We start from the raw sequence: 25,092 nt of genomic DNA, 5'->3' as shown, positions 1-25,092 counted from the left end.
ATACTTACGCACTATGAAAGCAAAAGCAAAAGACTTTAAATATGTTTGTATTATTCACAGAATGGCCAGCAGTCCTGGAAGTAATGCATCCCTCTCCTGTGAGAAAACCATACTCTCAGAAAATTGTCAAGCAAAGAAATCGCAGTATTCTGAAGAGGAGACTTTTTATATGAACTGCAGAGCAGCCTACCTAGCTGTTTTTAAAAGCAGCTTAGAAAATATTAAATCAAAAGAACAACTCTGTTTAGGTAATGAGTAGGAGATAATTTTCTTTACTTGAATTTTGTGTGTGAAGATTACAGTGGTTGATTTTCAAACCAACAGCCAGCATTTCACTGGTGGAAATACCCCAGAGCGTAATGGAGCTCGGTCACAATAGCTTCTTTTAAGGATTCAGGCAGTTCTTGGTGGGGTTTGGGTTTTCAAGCATCAGTGGCTGTATCTATAAAGACACTTCCAAGGTTTATACCTATTATAAAATATATCATAGTTTTTCAAATAGTTTACAGAAAGTACTTTATCTCAATAGTTTTCATTTCCCTCAAATTCCTAATCTATATTACTAGGTATTGGATGGAAGTGGGAACGATATACAGAGCCTTTCACCTCTAAATCACCACTCTGAATGAGCAAAAGTCAATACCACCTATCAGCTATTGGGGGGCCTAAGTGAGTTATTTAACAGCAACACATTTGATGGTGGCATCGTTGCCTACTTGAGGTGGGCCTGAATACTGCTCTGTGGTGGTGACATTTTGCAATAAAGTGTTTTCCTCTCTGATAAATTACAATGAGTTATTCTCAGTTCAGTTTCTAGTGGACAAGTGTCCCTAGCACAGAAAATCACCATGGCAACTGGCATTAATTGGCACAGTGGTTTGCAGTCTCATCAGAAAAGTTGTTAAATTAGAGATGGAGATTGACCTACCCTTTCACCCCGAGTCATGGTCCCCCAGATCAGGGTTGAGAAACACTGACTATGTGATATGTGAAAAACTTTTCCTACCTATGCTGAATGTGTTTTGTGCATAAATGGATGACTTCAGTGTTTCATAAGAACTACGTACATTAATTTTTTAAAAAATATAAATGTACCTTAAGTTAAAGCACTTCTCAATTTCCTAAATTTCAAGCCAGATGTTTTATTCTTTTATCAATATTATTTTGGGCTGTCGATTAATCGCAGTTAACTCATGCGATTAAGTCAAAAAAATTAAATGCAATTAAAAAAATTAATCGTGATTAATCACATCTTTAATTGCACTGTTAAACAATAGAATACCAATTGAAATTTATTAAATATTTTGGATGTTTTTCTACATTTTCATACGTATTGTATTCTGTGTTGTAATTGAAATCAAAGTGTATACTATTTTTTATTACAAATATTTGCACTGTAAAAATAACAAACAAAAGAAATAGTATTTTTCAATTAACCTCAGACAAGTACTCTAGTGCAATCTTTGTCGTGAAAGTGCAACTTACAAATATAGATTTTTTTTGTTATATAACTGCACTCAAAAACAAAACAATGTAAAACTTCAGAGCCTACAAGTCCACTCAGTCCTATTTCTTGTTCAGACAATCACTAAGACAAAGAAGTTTGTTTACATTTACAGGAGATAATGCTGCCATCTTCTTATTTACAGTGTCACCAGAAAGTGAGAACAGGCATTTGTAGCTGACCTTTGTAGCCAACCTCGCAAGATATTTACGTGCCAGATGTGCTAAAGATTCATATGTCCTTTCATGTTTCAACCACCATTTCAGGGGACATATACTGTTTCTTTTATTTATCATTTTTACAGGTCTCACTTTCAGGTGACATTGTAAACAAGAAGCAGGCAGCATTATCTCCTGCAAATATAAACAAACTTGTTTGTCTGAGCGATTGGCTGAACAAGAAGTAGGATTGAGTGGACTTGCAGGCTCTAAAATCTTACATTGTTTTATTTTTGAATGCAGGTTTTTTTATATAATTCTACATTTGTAAGTTCAACTTTCACGATAAAGAGATTGCACTACAGTACTTGTATTAGGTGAATTGAAAAATACTATTTCTTTTGGTTTTTGACAGTGTAAATACTTGTAATCAAAAATTAAATATAAAGTGAGCACTGTACACTTTGTATTCTGTGTTGTACTTTAAATCAATATATTTGAAAATGTAGAAAGCATCCAAAAATATTTAAATAAATAGTATTCTATTATTATTTAACAGTGCGATTAATCACGATTAATTTTTTTAATTGCTTAACAGCCCTAGTATTATTCTATTCATTGTGTGATTAGGTGACATCCGCAACAGTCCAACAATGTATCTTTTTGGTTTGGTAAATGCAGTTAGTAGTCGTAAGTATAAATACTTGATTGAAAATTATGATGCTTAGAAAAAGTCTACAAAAATAACTCAAAGTTCCACATCTAATTGGGTGGAACTATGAAAACAACCAATTTACACAGTAACTGGGGGGAGGGGTAGCTCAATTGTTTGAGCATTGGCCTGCTAAACCCAGGGTTGTGAGTTCAATCCTTGAGGGGGCCACTTAGGGACCTGGGGCAAAATCAGTACTTGGTCCTGCTAGTGAAGGCAGGGGGCTGGACTTAATGACCTTTCAAGGTCCCTTCCAGTTTTAGGAGATAGGATATCTCCATTAATTATTATTATTTATTAAGTTAGTGAAAAAAAATGGTTTCTAAGTTGGGCTAGGGGCTGGGAATTGGTTTACTTAAAATGTTTTAATTAATTATTCTGTTAAATGAATATTTGGAATAGCTTTCACAGTTCCATCTAGAAATCTGTTAAGCTTCAGTGTTGCCAACTTTTATCATGTATCACAGTATTTGGTGTTTTTCTTAAAGCCCCAGAACCTGGAGTCCTATGATTAAGAGAAAAACTTAGCTTACTTTTTTTTTTAAATAAAAGTTTCTAGGCCTCATGGTTGCAGAGAAAAGCTTGAAAACATGAACCGTAAAAAGGCTAAAAACCAAGAGGCATATAAAAAGAACCCAAGTTTGTATTTTTTAAAAAACCCTCATGATTTTGAAGCTAGTATGATTTTTGAACACTTGGAATTGGCAATGCTGCCGTGTTGCTTGCTAAGGGTTTATCAATAGTAGATTATGGTGCCAGGGAATGGCATCTTTGTAGAAAACCACAGAGGTTATGTAATCACAGAACAAACAAAAAGTAAATAGAAAAGCATTCTGACACACTATGGTCAGTCATAATATTTAGGGGCACTGTAGTCCTCTTTTCATTAGCATAAAATTCATTATCTCCAGACTTTCATTCTCTTTCATCTTTGTCCATGTTACATCATGTGAGCTTTTTACCAGGAAGCCAGTTAGCATGTAAATCTGATGGTTTCATACTGAAAGCTTCTCTCCAAATACCAGTACTTGAAATACCATTCTCTAACAAGCATACTCTTTCAGCATATGACTCAGTCTTCTGCAGACTGTCAGGGTTAAGATAGAAGCCCCTGTATAACATCCTAATGATGGTTTTAAAATAAGAGTGGTATGAACAAATGTCATCTCTTTTATATATGTGCTGGGCCTTTCATCTCTATCCATATGCTACTTGGGCACATAGCAAGTGTTTAGGCATTTTGGTTTCAAGGTCAGCTAAGAAAGGGCAATTACTAGTTCAGGCTCCCAGACTTCTCAGAGCTGTGTGTGAACTTTTTTTCCCTTTTAAACTTGTAATGTAAGAGTCATTATAGACTTATGTAAAAGCTTAGCGTAAAACCTGGCAAAGAATCAAATCAGTGGTGTCAATATTGAAGCATCTGTGGTTACATGATGTTTGGTTAATAACACAAACTGTGCTATTAATTTAGAGCCTGCTTCGACAAAACCTTAGAGGAGTCGTAGTTGCTCACTGAATGTACTATAATGTAATGTCCTATCTTGTTACTCAGGCATTTAGCAGAATCCAGTTAAAGAAACATAAATAAAAGATGCGGTCTAAACAATCTTTCAAAAATATGGTCTTGGGAGATATGTTTGTAGCAATCACTGATCTCCCTTGAATGATAAATGATACAGGTAGCAGCATCTTGCCGTATATTTATCAAAACACATTTATTTAAATACAAGTGAATAATCAGTTCATGAAGGGTGCTAGATTGACAGCCCACGAGACTGGGTTATCCACATAACAACACACATTGAGAATGATTGCCCTTCCTTAGCTGACCTTGAAACAGAAATGCCAAAACAGTTGCTGTGTACATGAATGTACAAGAGGTACATGAATAAAGACATGAGCTATCCTATATTCACCAGCCTCCACTCTGTGCCCATTTGGTCCTTGGCGGTCACACCTTAGATTAGCAATAAAGGTGCCAATTATGAAAAGGGGTTCTTTGGAGAGTCTTTCTTTATACGGCCCATCTACTAAGAATGGTGATGATACCACCAACTCATTTCAGATAGGCTACTGAACAGCTCTGAGCCGGTAAAGACTTAGTCATTACAGATCTGGATAAAAAGCAAACTACTGACCTACCTAGAGAGTTCTCCTAAACCATCTAATTCTCTGAAGTGAGTGGTGGGTTATGACATCTTATTAACTAGACAGCATATTTGAGTTTAGCTTGAATTTAAGATAATACCTTCTTCACATTATAAACTGATGAAAGCCTAATGTAAGTGAAGATTTTTCAGAAGCTAGCTAGAACTAGCAAATCCAACTTCTGCAACTGCCATACGAAGGAGCAGTGGGACTTGTTGCAGCCATTTTATCAGCTTTATTATTATTATTTTATTTTTTATGATTGATTTTATTATTAAGTTTATTGTTTATTATTTTACTATCTAACAGTTTACTGGGAATTATTTTTCTTTATACATTTGAAATTCATGTTTTATAATATGATTGATTGATGCAAAAGCAATTCTACAGCTCATTTATGGTAGGCTGTGCACTGAGAGCCTGACCCAATTCCTATTAAAGTAAACGGAAAGACTCTCATTGATCTCAGTAGATGGATCTGGCCCAGAATATGTGGCTTTACAAATAACAGGTTGTTATATTAAAGCCTGCGGATTACACACAGTGGGCCAAATCCCACATTTACTACTTGTGGGGGGAGTAGGGAGGAATTTCCCTTTCAAGTCAGTGGGTATTTTGCCTGATTGAGGGTCTGATCTTGCAGGTCTTACTTTTGTGAGTAGTCCCATAGAGTTCAGTGGTTCTGTGTACACAAGTAAGAGACTGCTGCTGACTGGATCCTAAGGGCTAAATTGTGGCTTTGCCACAGCCCTGTGTATGAGGCGGCACATAGTTCTAGTAGCACTTAGATCCAGCCTGTATCTGGCATAGTGCACTTCCCCAGTATGCCACTGAGTGCATTGGGAGGGAAAGAAACATACAGTGGGAATATAGTACCCCATCAGAGGCTTAGGCTTCCCTGACCTTCATGCTGCTACCCCGGTATGGGTAGCCTTGCACCCTCTTCCTTCCCAGTGCGGGTGCACAGGATGGTCCCCCGTGTAGCAGCATTAAATCAGGAACACAAGATTGAGTCTACACCCATGTCACAGCTACTGCAGTTAAGCAAAGGTTTATCATTCGTGCCTACTTTTGCCTTTGATTGATTGGATTAAAAAAAACCTGCCGTAACCTATGAAATGATTACAGGATAGTTTGAAAAAATCATATCTATTTTGTCTGTCAGTGTCAATGAAGAGTTGATATTATATTTTATTGTGCAGTGCTTCAACAGGCTGGAAGAAATCCATCTCAGACGACGGTTAATCAGTACTGGACTCCCCAGACCACCACACTGAATTTTGATGATTTTTGTAATATCTTAAAAAAAGAAAAACCAGCTACAAAAACAGAACTGCTCAAAGCATTTTTAAAAGTAGATACAAATAATGATGGATATATTTTACACACTGAACTTTATAAAATTCTTACAATGGTAAGTATCGTGGAAGGTAAATTACAAATTTTGATATAGAGCTATAATTTTCATAAAATTGGTATAGCAGAAGAACCAATCTTTTAAAATTTTAAAAATCACAGAAACAATCCTGAATATTCAAAAATTGATTTTGTTAGGGGGAAACAATCTATATCTGAATTATTTTAATGATTTCTTTTTAAGTGTCATACTCCCTTGGCTATCTTTCTCTCTGTCTTTCTTATTTCTTTCCCCTTACAGTCCTGAAGTTGGGTGGTCACCCAACTGCTCTCAATTCCAGCCCATAATGTATGAAGATCAACAGAAAAATAATTAAATTACTTTTTTTAAGGAAACACGACCTATCTGTCCCGCACTGGTGCAGCTGAATTGGAAGCACACAGCCCTTGCTAAGTTCAGTGCCTAATATTGTTTTGTTCCAGCAACTTCTATGCAAATCCCCTGCTCTTGAAAGGGCCTTTTGCAGCCCAATGGGACAGTTTCATTAACTTAGTAAAGTTTGTTCAGTTATTATCCTCCCTTCACACATTTTGTCTCATTCATGCTCAGAAATTACTTCCCCCCTCTCCTAAACATGATAATTATGGGGTCCATGATCCCATTACAGCCATGACAAAAATACCACATCACTGCAGCCATACCCCTGAGCTCAGCCTCTTACCTCATCAAGTTGCACAATGTAAGCTGTGATAGAGCTAGAAGCATAGTGCATAGCAAGGTGGCGTATGAATTTACAGTGCAATAGCTTGTTGCACACTAAGTGGCCAGGCCATGTGAACCGTGCTGCTGCTCACTAAAAGTTCCATAGTATACTTTGATGTGTGCAATATGAAGCATTTAATGCGCAGCAGCAGGGTCCACATAGACCAGGGGTTGGCAACCTATGGCACGCATGCCAAAGGCGGCACGCGAGCTGATTTTCAGTGGCACTCACACTGCCTGGTTCCTGGCAGTCCAGGGGGCTCTGCATTTTAATTTAATTTTAAACATTTTAAAAACCTTATTTACTTTACATATAACAATAGTTTAGTTATATATTATAGACTTATACAAAGAGACCTTCTAAAAACGTTAAAATGTATTACTGGCTCGCAAAACTAGATTAGAGTGAATAAATGAAGACTCGGCACACCACTTCTGAAAGGTTGCCGACCCCTGACATAGACAGATGGCAGGACCCTTAACAATCAGGTGCTGTATGATAGTATAGATAGTAGCAACAACAGGGAAATGATCTTTATGTAGTACAAGGTGAAAGAAGCAGGTCTTGAATATAGCTATAGCCAACACCATGAAGGGCTATAAAATCAGTAGGTCTAATTTAAAGTAAATCCACCATTTTATAAGGAACCAGTGTAAAAGAACTCAGCATGGGCTTAATATAACAGCCTAAATAAGTGACTAAAATGTAAAACATTATTAATTATTATTATTAATTATTTAAATTAATTAAATATTATTAATTAGCTCTTGGTGGTAATATGTTAATTAGATTATATTTAACACTGGGATTGAACCTAGGACCTCTGGAGCTAAATGCATGAGTATCTACTGTATGAGCTAAAAGCCACCTCTCTGTTAGCAGACTATTTTGGGGATTCAAACTCAAAAAAATGTAAATGTGCTGCAGATAAGATTTCTGGAACGAATGCTAAAGTATACCTATTTCCTTTGAGTAATCTTCAAACCAGTGATGTCGGTGAACAATGTTCTTTAGTAGGAACTGACATTTAAACTGTTTATCACAGAGAGGTGAGAAGATGACTGTAGAGGAAGTGAATGCCATCACTAAATTGGCTGATGTAAACAGCAATGGCAAGTTTGATTACAACAAGGTATGGTAAACAAGGTGACAATACTTTTGTATATGATGTTGGATTAATCAAATTCTATAGCTACTTCCTAAACCACACTCCTAGGTTTTAGTGCTGATATTTTGAAGTTTGCAGATTACCAAGTGCTGGAGGCAGGGCTGGTGCAGGTGATATGGTTCCCAAAGGGCTTCATATTATTATTTTATTTATTTATTATTAGTATTGCCATAGTGCCTAGGAACCCTTGTCATAGACCAGGACACCATTGTGCTAGGAGCTGTACAGATAATATGGGAGCACCATTTCCCTGGCGCACAATGCACTTCCTTTGGTAATATCCTCAAACAAAGGTCACTTTGTCCTGGTGAATCTAGCTATGTTCAAGGATACAACCTGGTTCCAGGGGTGGGACTGGCAGCAGTAGCAAGTCAAGGGTGGCAAATGAGAGCAAACCTGGATATTCAGCATGCATTAGCACTGTAATGACTTTTTAATCTATATTATAAGTACTTTCTTGGATAATATGCAATTTCTTTTGTGGGGGAGGTTATTGCGTGTACTCGGCATCTATTTTTCAAAGTATAATATCTCTTCAGTTTTATGTTATTTCAAACTGTACCTCTAAGCAATGACTAAATTTTAAACAGTCAACAGTCCACAAAAGACTTGCACCATAAACACAGTTTCACAGAAAAACAACAACCCTCCATTAAAAATTAGACATAAAAACAAGTCCACAAATGTCTAGCAGATAATATAAATCATCTGTTGGGGTGAAATTCATATTTCATTTTCATTTTATAGTGCGACCTCTCTACTGAATCATGGCTCCATTTTTACTATGTCACTTGAGAGTGGTCATTCTGATTCATGAAAATAAAATGAGCATTGTGCTTCAAGAGAAACTAGATTCAATCTATTGATTTATCCTGTGCTTACTAATGTGTGTGTTTTCCCCTAAAACTGTATTAAATAATGTTTCACTTTTTCATTGTGCAAAGTTTTGTAAATCATATATGACAACCAATGAGCAATGTCGTAAGACTGCACTAGAGAAACTAGAAGTTGACAGTAGACTGAGACGTCAGCAGTTTGGAAGTCAAGTTGAAACCTCCTCTGAAAGGGCAACAACACCAATATCAAAACCATCATCAAGGACCACAAGGAAAACTGATCACAAGCCAGCACCAAAGAGAGGTATTTACTTTTCATGCAGGGAGGCTCCATTCCAGGAGATAGGGCCCATTCTCCCAAGTGAATCAGCAGATTGAGTAACTTTTTTTTTTTTTTAACTTTTCTCATACTAGCATAGACTAGACTAATAATAATTTTGACTTTGGCAACCACAGAAAAGTGCCACTCGGATTTCTGAGCCCCTTGCTCAACCGGACTTTGGCTGCATCTCTTATCTAAGACCATCAAATTTTTCTTAGGACTAAAATCAGTTGATTCTTGTGTGACACAGTCCAGAGGGAAGAGAGAAAATGAGTGTACAGATATTGCAGTATGTCAGGCTATTTATCTCATATCCTGATAAGAAGTGAAGCCTAAAACATTTATCAACAGGAAAGATATTAGCATGAATTTTTAAAGCAAGGTATTTAAACATGTGAGTAGTCTTATTGACTTCAATATGTCTACTCATGTGCTTAAAATTACACAAAGGCTTAAGTACCTTACTGAAGAAAGGCCAAGATTACAGGAATATAATGACAGTATATTAAATATCTGCATTTGTACATAGAACATATCAGTCACTTTTGGTTTCAATTCAAGGAAAAATCATGCTGAAATTGAAAAAATGCAAAGAAATATGACAAGAGGAAATGAAAAGACTGGGATTGTGTGGTCTAGAAGGAATGTAAAGAATACTTGCTTGACGTGTACAAGGAGGGAGATGGTGGTAGTGATACTAGCCCATGGTCAGGTGATTAAATAATCATAAGAGAATTCAGTTTATTTTAATGAAGTTTTAGTTTTTGTGTGTGTTACTTTGAATGCAAAGATATACAAATAAATACCATTTGTAACATTCTGAAACAATGGAAAACAGACAGTGTAAATAAATAAATATCTATGTTATAGGTGACAACAGAACTTCTTCAAGGCCTTCATCCGCCCAAAGTTGCAAAGCATCCGTTTCTTCCACCATCAGCATGGGCACCAGCAGTAACACAAATTCAGAGCTAATTGAGTCAAACACAGTAAAGGTACTGTGTATGTTAATTCTGTTTAAATTATGCTGTTTTCGTTTAAGCACACACATTGTTGCACGTTAAATAGAAGCAGTTTTCCTCTGATTTTTTTCTCTTATGTTAGTAGTTTGTCAAGGACAGCTGTACACTACAGAGAGATTTCATGATGCAAAATATTATTAATATTTTTATATATTGTTGGTTGTGTTGACATTCAGTTACTGAAAATAATTTTTCAGGTGTGAAGGTTTAATAAAACAAAGTATATTTTTATAAATGAAACCACTGTTGGATAAAACATATAATGACTTTTTGAGAAATTTAAAATTGAATAATTTATTAGATTGGTGAGAACTTTAAATGCTTAAGTAGTCTGAAAGATTTGTATCATAAACCTTTATAAGAATGGTAATTGGAAATAAATAACAGCTCTCCAAACATATTCAGTTCAATGAACATTAATTTGTAAATATATCCTGTAGCCTGCAAATATTGATTTTATATTTAGACTAATATGTTCTATAAGTATTTTTGTTTAAATAAATCACTCATTCAATATAAATTCCTGTGGGAGAAAGACAACAAAGTCACTTTGTTAAGTCAATATTTGTAGAGTGTTAATATTGATCTTTTTCCTTTGTTTTCCCTTTCTTGACTCAACCTTTACTAGTTTTCTTTCAACAGAAAATAATAGCTACAGAAATATAAAACATTAACTGGAAACTGCTAGGATACATTAAAAATGTGCACCTTGAGGCCTCTGTGTAAAAGGGAAAAAATGGTTATGACCACATAGTATAACTACTGCTAGAAAACTGAACTGATTGTTCTCATGAGGTACATTTTGTTTCAAATAACAACTCTGTATTTGTTATTGAACTCTGAAGTCCTTTATATCTTTAACATTGCTGGATAGTGACATTTGTTCTATATTAAAATTTAAAAACATGATCTCAGAGGAATTTTTTTTTCAATCTGTTTAGGTACCTGCACCCCCATGCAATTTAACCTCAGTTCCAGCATGTTCAAACATGATCTGTAGTGTGCAAAATCATATTGTTTTCCAATATTGGACCCCTTTTTATTTTCACAAGCAAATAAAGTTTTAATGAAAAGCAGTTTTAGAAAGTAACCATTAGTGACTACCAGCATATCTTTCCTCAGAAATTAAACCAAAGTCAATAAAAATAAACAGATGTAACTGCTACTGCTTGTTGCATCCATACTACCTAAGGGCCCTAGCCAAAGCTCACTGAAATGAATGGACAGACACCCAATGATTTCTTGGGCCTTGGATCAGGACCTAAGAGCATACATTGTTCTCATTCATTTTATATTCACGTTTATTTTTCTCCACAGTTCATCTGTTTTCTGGGACAATTAGAAAGTGTTGTTTTGGTGGACTTGGACCAACCCTGGTGTTACTGGTCTGATAGCTGAACATAGTGTAATTCAGAACACTTTGAACCTTTATACATTAAAATTGCCATGGACAAATGTAGCTTAGTGTACCCTATGCACAATATAACACTTCCAATTCCAAAATATTCTTTATTCAGTGGAGCTGTGTGACAAATTCAAAGAAAGGCATGTCGAATATTTTAAAGATCTAACTAATTATTTTAAAGAACACCACAGACTCCCAGCCATTTATCATCTGTGTCCACAGAAAACTTAAAAAGGGGCCTCTTTTTTCAAAAGCAAATTGTAGTCTGCACAGATCATATTCTGTTTGGCTCCCACTCAGGAAAGAATAACAAGAATCAGGCATCAAGTATATCCAGGTCAAAACAATTTGCAAAAAATTAAATATTGTTAAATCTCATGAGGGCGGAAGATGGTCACTTAGGTCAATTCAGGCACAAGGTTGGAGTCAGGAGATCTGTGTTCTGTTCCCAGCTGTTCCAAAGACTACCTGTGTGACCTTGGGCAACTCATTTCAGCTCTCTATGCCTTAGCTTCTCATCTGTAAAACAAGGATAAAAATGCTTCCCTAATTCACAGGGGTGTTGTGAAACTGGTCACATTAAGGTTCCATTTCTAAATAGTTTGTAAAGGGTAAATTAATAATCTGTCATGAGCATGTTCCAGACATGAATAGTATTATAGATGGTTATGAGCATATTAGTGGAAGGTGTATAGATGGTGATAAGCAACCTGTTGGACTCTATCTATATGTGTACACTGCCACTGGGAGGTGTGATTCCTAGTGTGGGAGACAGACTTGAGCTAGTGCACTATAAATAGCAGTGTGGACTTTGCGGCACTGACAGTGGTTCAAGCTAGCCACCCGAGCTCAAACCTCATAGGCTGGGCAGGCTTGTATTTAGGTGACTAGCCCAAGCCACGAGTAATGCCACAACATCTGCACTGCTATTTTTAGTGCGCTAGCTCCAGCTGAGCTAGCACAAGTCTGTCTACCTGCGGTGGGAATCATACCTCCCTATGCAGTGTAGACACACCCTATAACAAACTCAACAAAGAGTCTGGTGGCACCTTAAAGACTAACAGATTTATTTGGGCATAAGCTTTCGTGAGTAAAAACCTATGCATCCGAAGAAGTGAGGTTTTTACTCACGAAAGCTTATGCCCAAATAAATCTGTTAGTCTTTAAGGTGCCACCAGACTCTTTGTTGTTTTTGTAGATACAGACTAACACGGCTACCCCCTGATACCCTATAACAAACTGTAACAACAACAATGTAAAAGATTTCTGTGACCTGTTCCTGAAGGGATAAATCCTGCTCCCTCTGTGTGGAGGGGCCCCTTGCAATGGAACTAGTGAGATTCTGTTTTGCAGGGAGGACAGTAGGGATAGGATAGGTATTGGCAGATCAGGGCCAAGCACTGATCTAAAGATTTGGCTTGAAGTATATGAATAGTCTCTTGCACTAAAGAGGCCTTTTATTTGCATTTTTGTGTAGGTAACTAGACATTTCCTATAATCCCCATAATGCTTTAGAATTGGAATGCCAATGTATAAGACTTACATAAAATAAAGTATTCTCCCGTGATGGGTATTGAAAGCAATAAACACTTTTCTGATGTTTTCTCACTGATTAAAGTAAACGTAAGTGTATGTTTTCCAGTTTACCTTATATTTTGTGCTTTTCCATTTCACATTCTCCATTATGAATTGGAATAAAATACACTGTATGTAGGCTGAAAATCAAACCAGGAAGGTATTCTTTAAGCGTTTATAATGCACGTTTTTGCAATGTGATATTGTTGATAAATTAAAGAGAGTATAGCACCACCTCATGCTCTGTTTAAGCATAACAAGCCAGTATTTGAATTCTCAAGGGCTCTCAAACCGTTTCATGGTGTTGACTGCATCTGAATGGAGAAAAATTGTCTCAAGACCCACTTAATCCCTGCATTTTGGGATTATAGCTCATCCTTGTGATAACTACCTAAATTACTTAACATGAAAAAGCAATGGTAGGAAAGTAGTAGCTGTCTTTAATGGGATGTTACAGTTGGAAACAAGGAGAACCATCAGATATGTGGTGAGGTGATTCCCCACAGGCCAGCAATTGTCTACGGATCAGTTTGGGAACCTCTGCCCTAGTAAAAAAGGGAAGGTAGGAAATTATTTTTTAAGAGGCATTTTTGTATGTGATAATTTACTGTATCTTTTTGAAAAGATACAACACATTTGGCTGCTCTTTAAACAATTTACTGTGTACCTTTAAATCTCTTAAAACCCAGTCCTACTATTTCATTAGTTTAACCCTTGAATTTCATCTCACCTGAAATGCTGATGGTTTGTTTTTCAAACATTTGTGTAAGCTATTAAGTTTAGAGACTAAAGTGAGTTAACCAAAGGCTTTTGTTTAATTTCCTCAGCTCTGTCAAATTTCAAGGACAAATCTCATTTTGCGGCATAAGGATTTTAGGGTAAATAGAAGTTATGTGACTACTGTAACAACAGTTCACCTGGGGAGGAATATTCTCCTCAGTAATGATATAAGGGGCTGTCTTGCACATTCTTCCTTTAGCACTGATTTATGTTAACACTAAACTTAGTATAATTTAAAATGTTGACCCTAACTTCTTTTATAGGTTTATGGAACTCCATCTTTCACTCAATCTCAACCCCTTCACCATTGATCTCCAGTTGTTTTTCACCTCTCTCTCTCTCTCTCTGCCATTTGTTCTTTGCAGGTTAGGTGACTCTTCCCCCATCACATTTCTAGGGGGCAGGGTTTGTTTGGTAAAGGTCAGTGTAAAACTTTGAACAGACTCTATTCAGGGGTCTCATTGAGATCAGGTCTATTTCTAACCAAATAACTATCTCTCCTAGTTCCTGTTGAAATGATTTTAAAAATATGAAGAACTCTAGCATGTTAGTCTTTTATATGGGTAGAACTTTGCAGTAAAGATGGTAGGTTAGAGGAAGGGACTTGGATACCTAGTTCCCCTTAGGGATTGCATGTCCAGATACCCATGGAGCTTTGCGTATCTGAGCTTAGAGTTTTTGGTACAGTGTAAGGTGAGGAATTCTGTTAAAATGGAAAAAAGGCTCTATAAGAATTCTAAAACATACAGTTTATCATCAGCTTCTTTTCAAGGGCTAAAAAAAAAGTGAATTGCACATAGTCTCAATTACCACTAAAAAGTGATCTACGTTACAAACTATAAGTTAGCAGAATTTGGCATGATTGGCAGGCTGAAATGAAGATAATGTATATGCTACCAAAGACTCTGGATGCTGAGGCTAAAATAATTGTCACTTGGGGTTAAGTTTGAGGTAATTGACATGGCAATGTCAACATGCTTGCATCACAGATGTACAATAATAAAGTACTTTGAGTTTATAATAGTTTCCAGATGCTACCAGTATCATAAGATTCAGAATTATCAGTATTCACCCAAATTAGCTTATAAAAATAAAGCTGAGTTTCCAAAATTTTGTTAAGAATATTTTTCTTCCTATAGTTTGAAGTTACTATTTCAGTTGGATTTGTTTCTCTGGTTTCTTTTTGGGGTTGTTCTATTATTTTGTATAATTGTTTCTTAATAAATGAATGATTCAGAGGCTGTATGTGGAAGTAGAGAAAGTATTTTTGATAGGATCTGCAGAACTTTTTTTCTCCCAATAGCTGTGATGACCTTGCTCGAGGAAATTTTACTTCTCTGTACTTTTATACTCTTTTTACAGATAATTAAAGCAAATTTACTTATCTCAAATTGATATTGTGAGTCTTAATTTGTTTGTAACATACCATTAGATCCTCAAAGGAAAGATGCTAGCTATAAAAGGGCTTGATCCTGCTTCTGTTGTCTTTGTGGTGCAGTAATGGGTCCCAAAGGAAGACTTATGTTACTCAGTGACTGATTAGAGATATGCAGTTATGAATGGGTAGATCTACATATAGGGCCCAGTCCTGCAAACACTACCAAGTGTTGTACTTGGTGCCATTAGTCTATTTAGGGTAGCAAACGCTATGGGCCCAATTCTGTGTTGTCCCTCACTTCGTGTAGTCATTACACCAGTGCAAAATGCTGTCTAGTCAGAATGGCTATAAATGGGTATAAAACACTATCTAGTCAGAATGGCTGCATTTTACACTCACTTTTCACTGGTGTAAAAAGTTACATAAGGTGAAGTGCAATGGAGAATCTGTCTCTAAGTCCAGTAGCGATTACAGAATAAGGGCCATAGAAAATTACCAATTTCTTAGAACAAAATTAAATAAGCAGTTTACTAAGGGAGACAGATCTATCATAAAATGTTGTTATGGGGCATTATCCTTACAAGAAACATTGCATTTTATTATGCTCTGTTTTATTGTTGTTTAAAACAGATGAGATGCAAAAACTACAATGGAAAGGTTCCAGAAGCTAAGCTGTGCTCAAAAACAATGTCAGTAGACTAAAATGTCAGAGGATAGTGGTCTTCCGTTGCTAGGAAAATATCCACAAAAAGCTTGAGGGATTTTCAAAAATAGGCAAAATCAGTTATTCCTTTCTTCCCTCAAGGTTGGAAACATCCAGTGGCAACACTCCTATAATGACTTTGTTTCTGTTTTCCAAGTGATAGCTTGAGGGAAATTTTGGAACATGCCCTTTTTAAAATACCTAGTCTATAATTGTTGTTGTATCTTGGCAGTAGCAACATAACTTCCCTAGAAACCTTGTATGCAAATAGCGCAATCTTCCTTTTTTATCTTTTCACTGGCTTCAGCAATAGCCAAAAATAATTGCTTTCTGTAGAAAGAGGGAGAAGAATTCATACTCACTTTAGCCAAATTCTGGCAAGCTTGTGTCAGTGTTAATGGCAACTGCACGGTGCACCTGGGTTTCCCCTTACTGATCCAGCAAGTGTACCCATTCTCAGGCTTCCAGCTCCCCAGCTATTGTTGGGTGGAGACACGTCTCACTCCCTTCTGACTGGGTTATTTCCAGACTGCACAGTTCCCTGCCCAACCCAGACAGATTGCCCAAGTGTCTCTGCTTGCTTCTCTTTCAAGACAGATAACAAGTGTAATTGCTACAGATATAAGTTGCCACAAAGACTTCCTGTGCAAGCCTGCTTTATTGGTAAGGTAAAAACCACTCCAGAGAAAACATATTTCAAAACAATAAAAGAACATACACACATGCTAATATGCTTACCAGAATGAACCCCAACCTTAACATGGACTCTAGCAGGATCAGTTCTTAACCCTCCTTCTCTTCCCCCACTGAAGGGGATCCTTGCGGTTACCAGTTCAGCTTCAGAGCAAGCACACAGTCTTGTGAGGCTTCAGTAGGCCCAGTCCTTTTAACCCTATCCTACGGATTGGGGCCTTCTGCGACCAGAGGACCTGTCCCTTTGCTGGATCAGGAAAAAGGCCATGAACCAGTTTAAAACCAGACTATTTATCCAAACCCTCTTCTTTTGTCTGTTGGTCTCCGAAGAATCTAGTTTGATTTAGTATATGCATCTTTCTCTAGCAGGATGGTTTCTCTGGAGATGTCACAACCTGAGTGAATTTGCGTAATCACCCCCTGTTCTCCTATTTACCCTTTCCATGGACGTACATATAGTTCCACAATAGCACATACACAGTTGTATTTTTAATACAACGGAGTCCAAAAGTTTAATACAGTTTAATTTAATTCAGTAAAGTTCATTCAGGATATTGCAGAAAATTGTCAGTTTGTTGCATCCTGAATGAAGTGTGTGTATCAGGCCAACTTGTGTTAGATTTTTGAGGGTGATGCAGCTACATGTTCGCAGGCCCAGATCCCCCAAAGTTATTTAGGTGCCTAACAACCCTTGAAATGAATAGGACTTAGGTGCATAAATATCTTTGGAGGATCTGTGCCTCGGGACCCTATTCAGCAAAGCACTTAAGCACATGTGTTAGTCCCAGTGACTTCAAAGGGAATTTTGCATGTGCTTAAATGATTTTCTGAATTGAGGTGGATTTAAGTTCATGCGTAGCTGAACTGGGGTCTAAAAGAGTATCTTTGGTGAATAATTCATGATTAATTTATTTGACAAATGTTTCCTGCTTGTGACTTTCTGAACAAAGAATTCTTGGTTGTTCAGCCAGTTCGTTAGGTTGCCTGATTGGATGACCCGATGGAACTAATAACAGCACAGTTTTCAAATTGCATATTCAAGTGTTAAATTCTCAGTTTGGAGTTCACATAATTGGCTAGTTATGCAGCTCAAAATTCACTTTCCGCAAATATTTCAGCAGCTGAGAGTAAAATTTGTGAAGCAGGTTTGCTAGAATATCTGCAGAAAGCGAATACAAAAGAGGTATACATGCTGCTTAAGTGAATTTATTTAAAAATTCAGAGGAGTATTGCAGGAGATTTTATGCAGCCTTCACCCAGCTGTAGCTAAGACCAAAATAATTTACTGAGAGAAAAGCATTAAAGACCAAGATGAACTTCTAATATACATATTTGTTTTTGTTTTCAGGATTGGCAGTGTGCACAGTCTAAAGGATGCTTCTTCTTAGAACAAGATGGTGAAATCATTACTCATAAATATAAGTTGTACTTACCTCAAAAGTCAACAGTATATATCACCATTAAACCTTTAAACCTTAGCCAGTTAGAAGGTAAGCATATTTATATTTTGTTTGTTTGGAAAATCAGCAGGGAGGTCTGAGAAACTGACATGTCCTGCAGAATACCCTATGGAACTGCCAGAGATTGCTCTGAGACAAGGTGGATGAGGTAATATCTTTTATTGGACCAGCTTAAAGCTCAAAAGCTTGTCTCTCTCACCAACAGAAGTTGATCCAATAAAAGACATTACCTCACCCACCTTGTCTCTCTAATATCCTGGGACCAACACAGCTACAACAACACTGCATGCAGGGCCAGATCTCCCTACAAAAAATCTAGTATCTCCAGTAATGCAGTAGTGGACACCAGTGGTTGATGGTCATGGTCTAGCCTTGGATTTACAGTAATGTTATAACCTTTTTACTAGCAGAATGAAAAATGTGACATCTGGTCATGGATGCGTTGAGTCCTCCACTGTCGCTCTGCCAAGTTATGAAGTTAGGACCTCTGCCACTGAGTTTATACAGTCTCCTGTTTAATCAATAAGGATATGATCTGAAGTCACTGGGTAGGCAACTGTTGACTTCAATGTGCGTTGGATCAGGCCCTAAATTTTTAGTTTTTTCTGATCTGTCCCTGTTGCCTGTGTCTTTTTCATACACTGGATAAGGAAAGGTTTGTGTGTGGAAGGTGGTAAAAACAGCCCTGGGAAAGGGCTGCCCTAGGGAGCCAAACAGGAGCGGGCTTGAGGCAGCCAATCAGGGCCAGGCTGGGCCAGTATAAGACGGGCGAAGGGAGGAGCTGGGTCAGAGTCTCACTCCAGCCGTGGAATGGGAAGGACTTAGCTGCCTGGGAGTACAGGGTATGCAAAGCAAAAAGCGGAGCGGAGTTCAGGCCTGGCTGAAGGCCAAAGGAGGTGCTGGTGCTGCAGAGGTGCAGCCCGGGGATAGGCAGAGGCAGCTGGTCCAGCCCCCTTGCCAGTGATGAGTGGCCATCACAGACTGTAATTTGCCCAGGGGGCGGGGGCTAGATGATGACTGGCAGTAGCCACTGAGGCAAGGTGGGCATAGAGGGTTGGGGGTTCCCCTGGGAGGGGAGACCTAGAGCGTGGGGACTGCTGTGGGGCAGAACCCCAGCGTAAGGGGCACTGGGGTCCGGAAGGGACACGGGGCCTGAGGTAGGAGAGACACCGGCCAACAGGAGGTGCGCCGAGTGCTAATTGAGCTAATTCCCAGACGACCAGCAGGAGGTGCCATGCCAGTGAGTCAGGGTCTGCTACAATTTATATATATAACACCCATATATATCTATATCTAATGTGAGTGATCAATTTGAGGCATCTTAAAGTAACCTAATTTTCAGAAAGTGCTGAACACCCATCCTCTGAAAATCAGCTCTGTAAAAGTGTCTGAATTTGGGCATCCAAAATCACTAGTCACTTCTGAGTTGTCCCACCAGTTGTAAGCAAGCACATTTATTTACCGAGGTTATTAATAACACATTAAGAATATTAAAAACACATTAGATGATCACCCTCAACTTGAAGTCTCATCAGTTTCAAAATATGTGTTGTTACTGCATCTGTCCCCTCCCAATTCTTGTGCTTTTACAACCACATTTTATATTTAATTTTTTTCTCTCCACTGTTGTTGTATGAAGATAAACTGACTATCATGAAACTGACTATTATGTGCTGACAAATACACAAAATAAACAGGAAAAAATAGACAAAAATAATTTTCTCTGATCTCTTTCAGTAATGGCTATCTTAGGTGTTACTTGTAACAATAATTGGCTAAAACTTTTCAGACAGGTGTGGTTTTTGAGTTGACCATGTCCCTTTAAAATACAGTTTGCTTGTCACTATGTATGCACTTTGTTTACTGTCTGCATTTCTCTTTGCTTAGTCAGTGAACATCACAAGTTGAGGACCTTGAAGTTAATGGCAAATGCGATAAATTACAGCATGGTTTTACGAAGGGCAGATCGTGCCAAACGAATCTGATCTCCTTCTTTGAGAAAGTAACGGACTTATTAGATAAGGGAAATGCGGTGGACCTAATATACCTGGATTTCAGTAAAGCGTTTGATACAGTACCCCATGAGGAACTATTGGTTAAAATGAAAAACATGGGGATCGATATGAAAATCCAGAGGTGGATAGGGAATTGGTTAATGGGGAGAATGCAGCGGGTCGTATTAAAGGGTGAATTGTCGGGTTGGAGGGAGGTTACTAGTGGAGTGCCTCAAGGTTCGGTTTTGGGACCCATCTTATTTAATCTATTTATAACTGACCTCGGGACCGATTGCAAGAGTGGGCTGATAAAGTTTGCGGATGATACGAAGGTGGGAGGAGTTGCAAACTCGGAGGAGGATAGGGATACTCTGCAGGGAGACTTGAATGAGCTTGTGAATTGGAGTATCAGAAATAGGATGAAATTTAATAGTAAAAAGTGTAAGGTGATGCACTTGGGGACGAATAATAACAATTTTAGTTACAAGATGGGGACGCATTGGTTAGAAGTAACGGAAGAGGAGAAGGACCTAGGGGTCCTTGTGGACCGCAGGATGACTATGAGTCGGCAATGTGACGTGGCGGTGAAAAAAGCCAATGCGGTCTTGGGATGTATTAGGCGAGGTATATCTAGTAGAGATAGGGAGGTCCTGCTTCCGTTGTATAAGGCGCTGGTGAGACCTCATTTGGAGTACTGTGTGCAGTTCTGGTCTCCCATGTTTAAAAAAGATGAACTCAAACTGGAACGGGTGCAGAGAAGGGCGACTAAGATGATCAGAGGAATGGAAAACCTGTCGTATGAAAAGAGATTAGAGGAGCTTGGGTTGTTTAGTCTGACAAAGCGAAGGCTGAGGGGGGATATGATTGCTATGTTTAAATATATCAGAGGGGTTAATACAAGGGAGGGAGAGGAATTATTCCAGTTTAGTACTAATGTGGACACGAGAACGAATGGATACAAACTGGCCGGGGGGAAGTTTAGGCTTGAAATTAGACGAAGGTTTCTGACCGTCAGAGGGGTGAAATATTGGAACGGCCTTCCGAGGGAAACGGTGGGGGCGACGGACCTGTCTGGTTTTAAGATTAAGTTGGATGAGTTTATGGAGGGAATGGTTTAATGATAAAACATAGTAGCCAAGGAAAACCAAGCAATGGTACATGAACAGCATAATGGCCAACAAGGGTCAGGCTAGAGACTCTTGCCTATATGCTCGGGGTATTACTGATCGCCATATTTGGGGTCGGGAAGGAATTTTCCTCCAGGGTAGATTGGCTGAGCCTCTGGAGGTTTTTCGCCTTCCTCCGCAGTATGGGGCAGGGATCACTAGCAGGAGGGTCTCAGCCGATTGAAGTCACTAAAACACAGGATTGGGGACTTCAACGGTAGAGTCCAGGGAAGGGTCTTGCGGCCTGCAGCATGCAGGGGGTCAGACCAGATGATCATAATGGTCCCTTCTGACCTTAATGTCTATGAGTCTATGAGTCTATGAGTTATACTTCTGTTCATAGTCACCTTCGCTCTTAGGTTCTTAGTATTGTAGTCTTGATGTCCCAAACACTTGAGCAATATGTTTATTTGCTTAAAATTTGCTTTCATTGGAATTTAAAAAAAATTCTGTAGACCTCAGATTTGATAAAAGCTTGCTATTATAAAATTTAACTATTAGCAACAAATTTGATAATGTCCCTTAAATTGTTTTTTATTTTATTTTGCATGTTTTCTGGGAAACAAAGATACAAAACTCAGTAAGTGCTTTTTGTTTGTGCAGGGTGTCTTGTACTCCCAAATGACAGTAGTAAGAGGTAAAATGTATGATAGCATTTTATGATATTAAGGGTCTCTTCATGTTTCTATTATAAACCTTGTCTGAGGGGTTCGTAGCATGTCCATCTTAATTTTCATCTGTCTGAAGGTAAGGGCCAAAACTGGGCAAAGCTGGGATATTTGACCCCTCTACAAGCATTCTGCACTCTATTCCTCCTACTAGTTGACCCAGCAGTGCATCCAGTCCCCTGGCTTGGACATTTTTCTCCAAAAAGCTGTCACTTTTTTCTGCTCAGTCATGCGTAACAGATGCTATTGCGTCCCAAACATGCCTGAGAATCTTCTGTAGTGGTTGCTGCTATTCTGCAAATGATTCTGAGACATAGCTGAGAATCAAAAGCTCCTATTGCATCTGACAGAGAAAAAGGAGGTGGTGCATTGACTACATATGAAGCAGGAATATGTCTAGTAGCACAGCAATTCCCTTTTTTATGAGAACTTTAAAAAAACGTTGAGATTTTAACAAAGGAGAGGGCAATGCTTGTGGTACGTAGCAACAACCTAACATTAACTCACACAGAATTGCTAGATGGGAGGGAAACTGAAGCCTGTACTATGGTTTTGCTTTTGTTGTTAACTTGAAGACCACTAAGTAGCTAATTTGTTTGAGTGCACCAGGGCTTGAGAAATTGCACAAAATCAGATGGAATAAAATGGAATTATGCATAGTAGCTTATATAGGATCAGGCCTCCATTCAAACTGGACCTAGTACAAATCAAATAGAGGTTTTTACTCTGTGTGTGTCAGGTGCTTGCAAGGTAAAGCTCAAATATTATTGTGTCATATCCTTCAGAGACTTCTGCACCCCGAGAATGGTAACTCCAGATATTGTACAGTAGCTGAGTATATTATGTTGCAATTGTGAGTTATTTGAGGACAGTCATGCTGGTTTGGCGTTCCACTACCCAGGGATCTTCACTGACAGTGTATAGTACGAATACACATTGACACATTGTGCTGTTTATTAAGATTTTTCCACGCTATTAAATAAACAAAAGCTAGATTTCCAATCAAAGTAAATCGTAACAACATTTACAGACCCTCAGAAGAGGGACTCTCAATTGCTGACATAACTTTAATTGCAAATGCGAGGAATGTCTTGTTCAATAACAAAAGTAATAAACAGTGTTGTTATTTATTGGTAGAAAGGAACTAGTGTAACTTCTATAGCTACCAAAACATTTGGCATTTGAGACCTTTTAACAGTAATCACTATGTGTCAAAAACTAAGGGCAAATTCTTTGCTCTGAGATACCCTGGGGATCTCAAAAGCATATTATAAACTCATTCTGTGTGCAGCTCTTCCATTGAGGTCAACTGAAGTTCTGCATATGAAATGAACACAGAATATATAATAGAAAGGTTCACAGTGTGGAACAGAAGTGAGAATTATGCCCTAAATTTATGCAGTTATCAAATACTTGGGTTTTTTGGGAAGGAGAGGGGTGTTTGGTTTCGGGGAGGAGTGGGGTTTGCTGGTTGGTTGAGGGTTTTTTGTTTTGTAGGAAAAACTTCTCCATGGTTATCAGTGGACACAGCTTTGTATGTTCTCAAGGAAAATGAAAGCCAAGAAAACCTACAGCTTGTGAGCTTTACTGAAGCACGAAATAAAGAGGTCAGACATTTTCCTTATATTTCTCATGTTGATTTTTTTAAAAAATCTTTATGTATGTGTCAACACAGCACAGTTTGGGCCTGCACAGGTTTGAGAGGATGACATGCCAGAAGGTGAGAAGGCAGAAATGAGGAACAACTGCTCTATGCTTCTTCCTGTGCAAAACTGTCAGGGCTACTGCCACAGAAGTCAGCAGAAGCTAATGTTCTTCCTAGCAATATTAACTTCATTCCACACCTTTCAAATCCTAACAACTGAGGTGCAGGGAATTGCAGTGCACAGGTAAAGAAGAGTTGAGGTTGCTCCTGGAAGAGCTATGTTCCCAAAGGGGAGGCCAGGGGAAAATGTTGAGTTGCTGGTTCTCTGTACAGATGTTCCAAGATTCAAGGGATTTGCCTGGGGAAGCTCAGTTTCACCCCCAAAAGCCACCTTCCCTTTGCCTGCAAGAGATCAAAACACCACAAGGTCAACCTCATGGACTTTCCCTTCACTCCTCTTTCCCTCTGCCATGGGTATGAGTCCAGCCATAGTTACACACTGGTACATGCTCCTCTCCTGTGGTAAAACCAACAGAGGGAGAAATGACAATGTGAAATCATCTCCTCAGCTATCAAGCCACAGGGAAATGAGTTTGGGGCAGGGGAATTTACAATCTAATAAACAAGAGAGAATTATTATGTCCGCTTTACAAAAGGGGAGCTGAGACAGAGAAAGACTAAGTGACTTGCATAAGGCCACACTGGAAGACTTTGGCAGAACTAGGAATTGAACCTAGGTCTCCTGAATCCCAGCCCTGATCTTTAATCATGTGGCAAGCCTGTCTCTTGCACCCCTTGTTGCTTGTGAACATTTACAAGGAACCATGCAAAACTTTTGTTGCAAATTTGATGCAGGTTGATGAATCAGGGCCAGATTGTGAGCCAGTCTGCAGCTGATTTACACTCTCAGGGGGAAACAATGAGAAAGTTGATGCAGTTTTGTCAACCTGCCTCCTCTGGCAGGAAAAGTGTTTTGTTTTGTTTTTGTTTTATTTTCAAGCTTAACATTTTAAATTGGTTAAAAATCTGTGGGGCAGCAGAAATGTTGAACAGTTCCAGTCAGGCTGCTTGTAGTCCTACACAGCTATGTAAATATTACTACAACTGGCAGTTCTCATGTTTATATACTGGCATGAAAAGCATCTTGTTGGGATTTGCCATCTCTAGGGAAAGAAAATATGGGGGCTGTAACAGTGAGGACCTTCTGTTGATCATTATTGTGGGAATATTAATAATGAAGGCAGGCTTTGGATAAATAATGGCTCACAGATTTCTCTGTTTTCCATTGAGAATAGATGTTTATGTGGAAAGGTGAACTGGGACCTGGTATTTACTGGCTAATTCCATTCACAACTGGCTGTAGGCTCAAGAAGATAAAAAAGCAAATTACTGGAGAAGCCAAACTGGTTTATAGAGATGAAGATGGAGAGCTGGCCCTTACCAAAGAGTTCAAGTGAGTCATGTTTGCAAGGAGGCATGCTAGCTGTCCTAAAAGTATATATTCTCAGTATCCTTTATGCTGCTGAATTCATTTCTGTCTGGATGCCGTTGCTTTGGAAAAGCATTTTTCAACGTATTGGATCATTCACTGCAATGGTGTGAGGAAGGAAGCTGAAGCATTTAAAAACGGTCTTG

At 38.3% G+C, this 25,092-nt stretch overlaps 1 protein-coding gene across 1 annotated transcript in view; it reads left to right on the top strand.

Moving 5' to 3' along the window:
• The window catches only part of EFCAB7 (EF-hand calcium binding domain 7), a 44,361-nt gene that overhangs the window by 2,850 nt on the left and 16,419 nt on the right, over window positions 1–25,092 (top strand). The window contains exons 2-9 of the mRNA XM_054037108.1: window positions 61–248; window positions 5,725–5,936; window positions 7,688–7,774; window positions 8,755–8,950; window positions 9,839–9,963; window positions 17,873–18,014; window positions 23,310–23,419; window positions 24,753–24,910. Of these exons, the coding sequence (XP_053893083.1) occupies window positions 62–248; window positions 5,725–5,936; window positions 7,688–7,774; window positions 8,755–8,950; window positions 9,839–9,963; window positions 17,873–18,014; window positions 23,310–23,419; window positions 24,753–24,910 (1,217 nt within the window). The 5' untranslated portion in view covers window position 61. The remainder of the gene's footprint in view (window positions 1–60; window positions 249–5,724; window positions 5,937–7,687; window positions 7,775–8,754; window positions 8,951–9,838; window positions 9,964–17,872; window positions 18,015–23,309; window positions 23,420–24,752; window positions 24,911–25,092) is intronic.

This window comes from Malaclemys terrapin, chromosome 8, assembly GCF_027887155.1.
Source record: "Malaclemys terrapin pileata isolate rMalTer1 chromosome 8, rMalTer1.hap1, whole genome shotgun sequence".
NCBI classification, from domain to species: domain Eukaryota; kingdom Metazoa; phylum Chordata; order Testudines; family Emydidae; genus Malaclemys; species Malaclemys terrapin.
The sequence above is the reverse complement of the archived record's forward strand: the minus strand, read 5'-3'. Positions and strand labels throughout refer to the sequence as shown.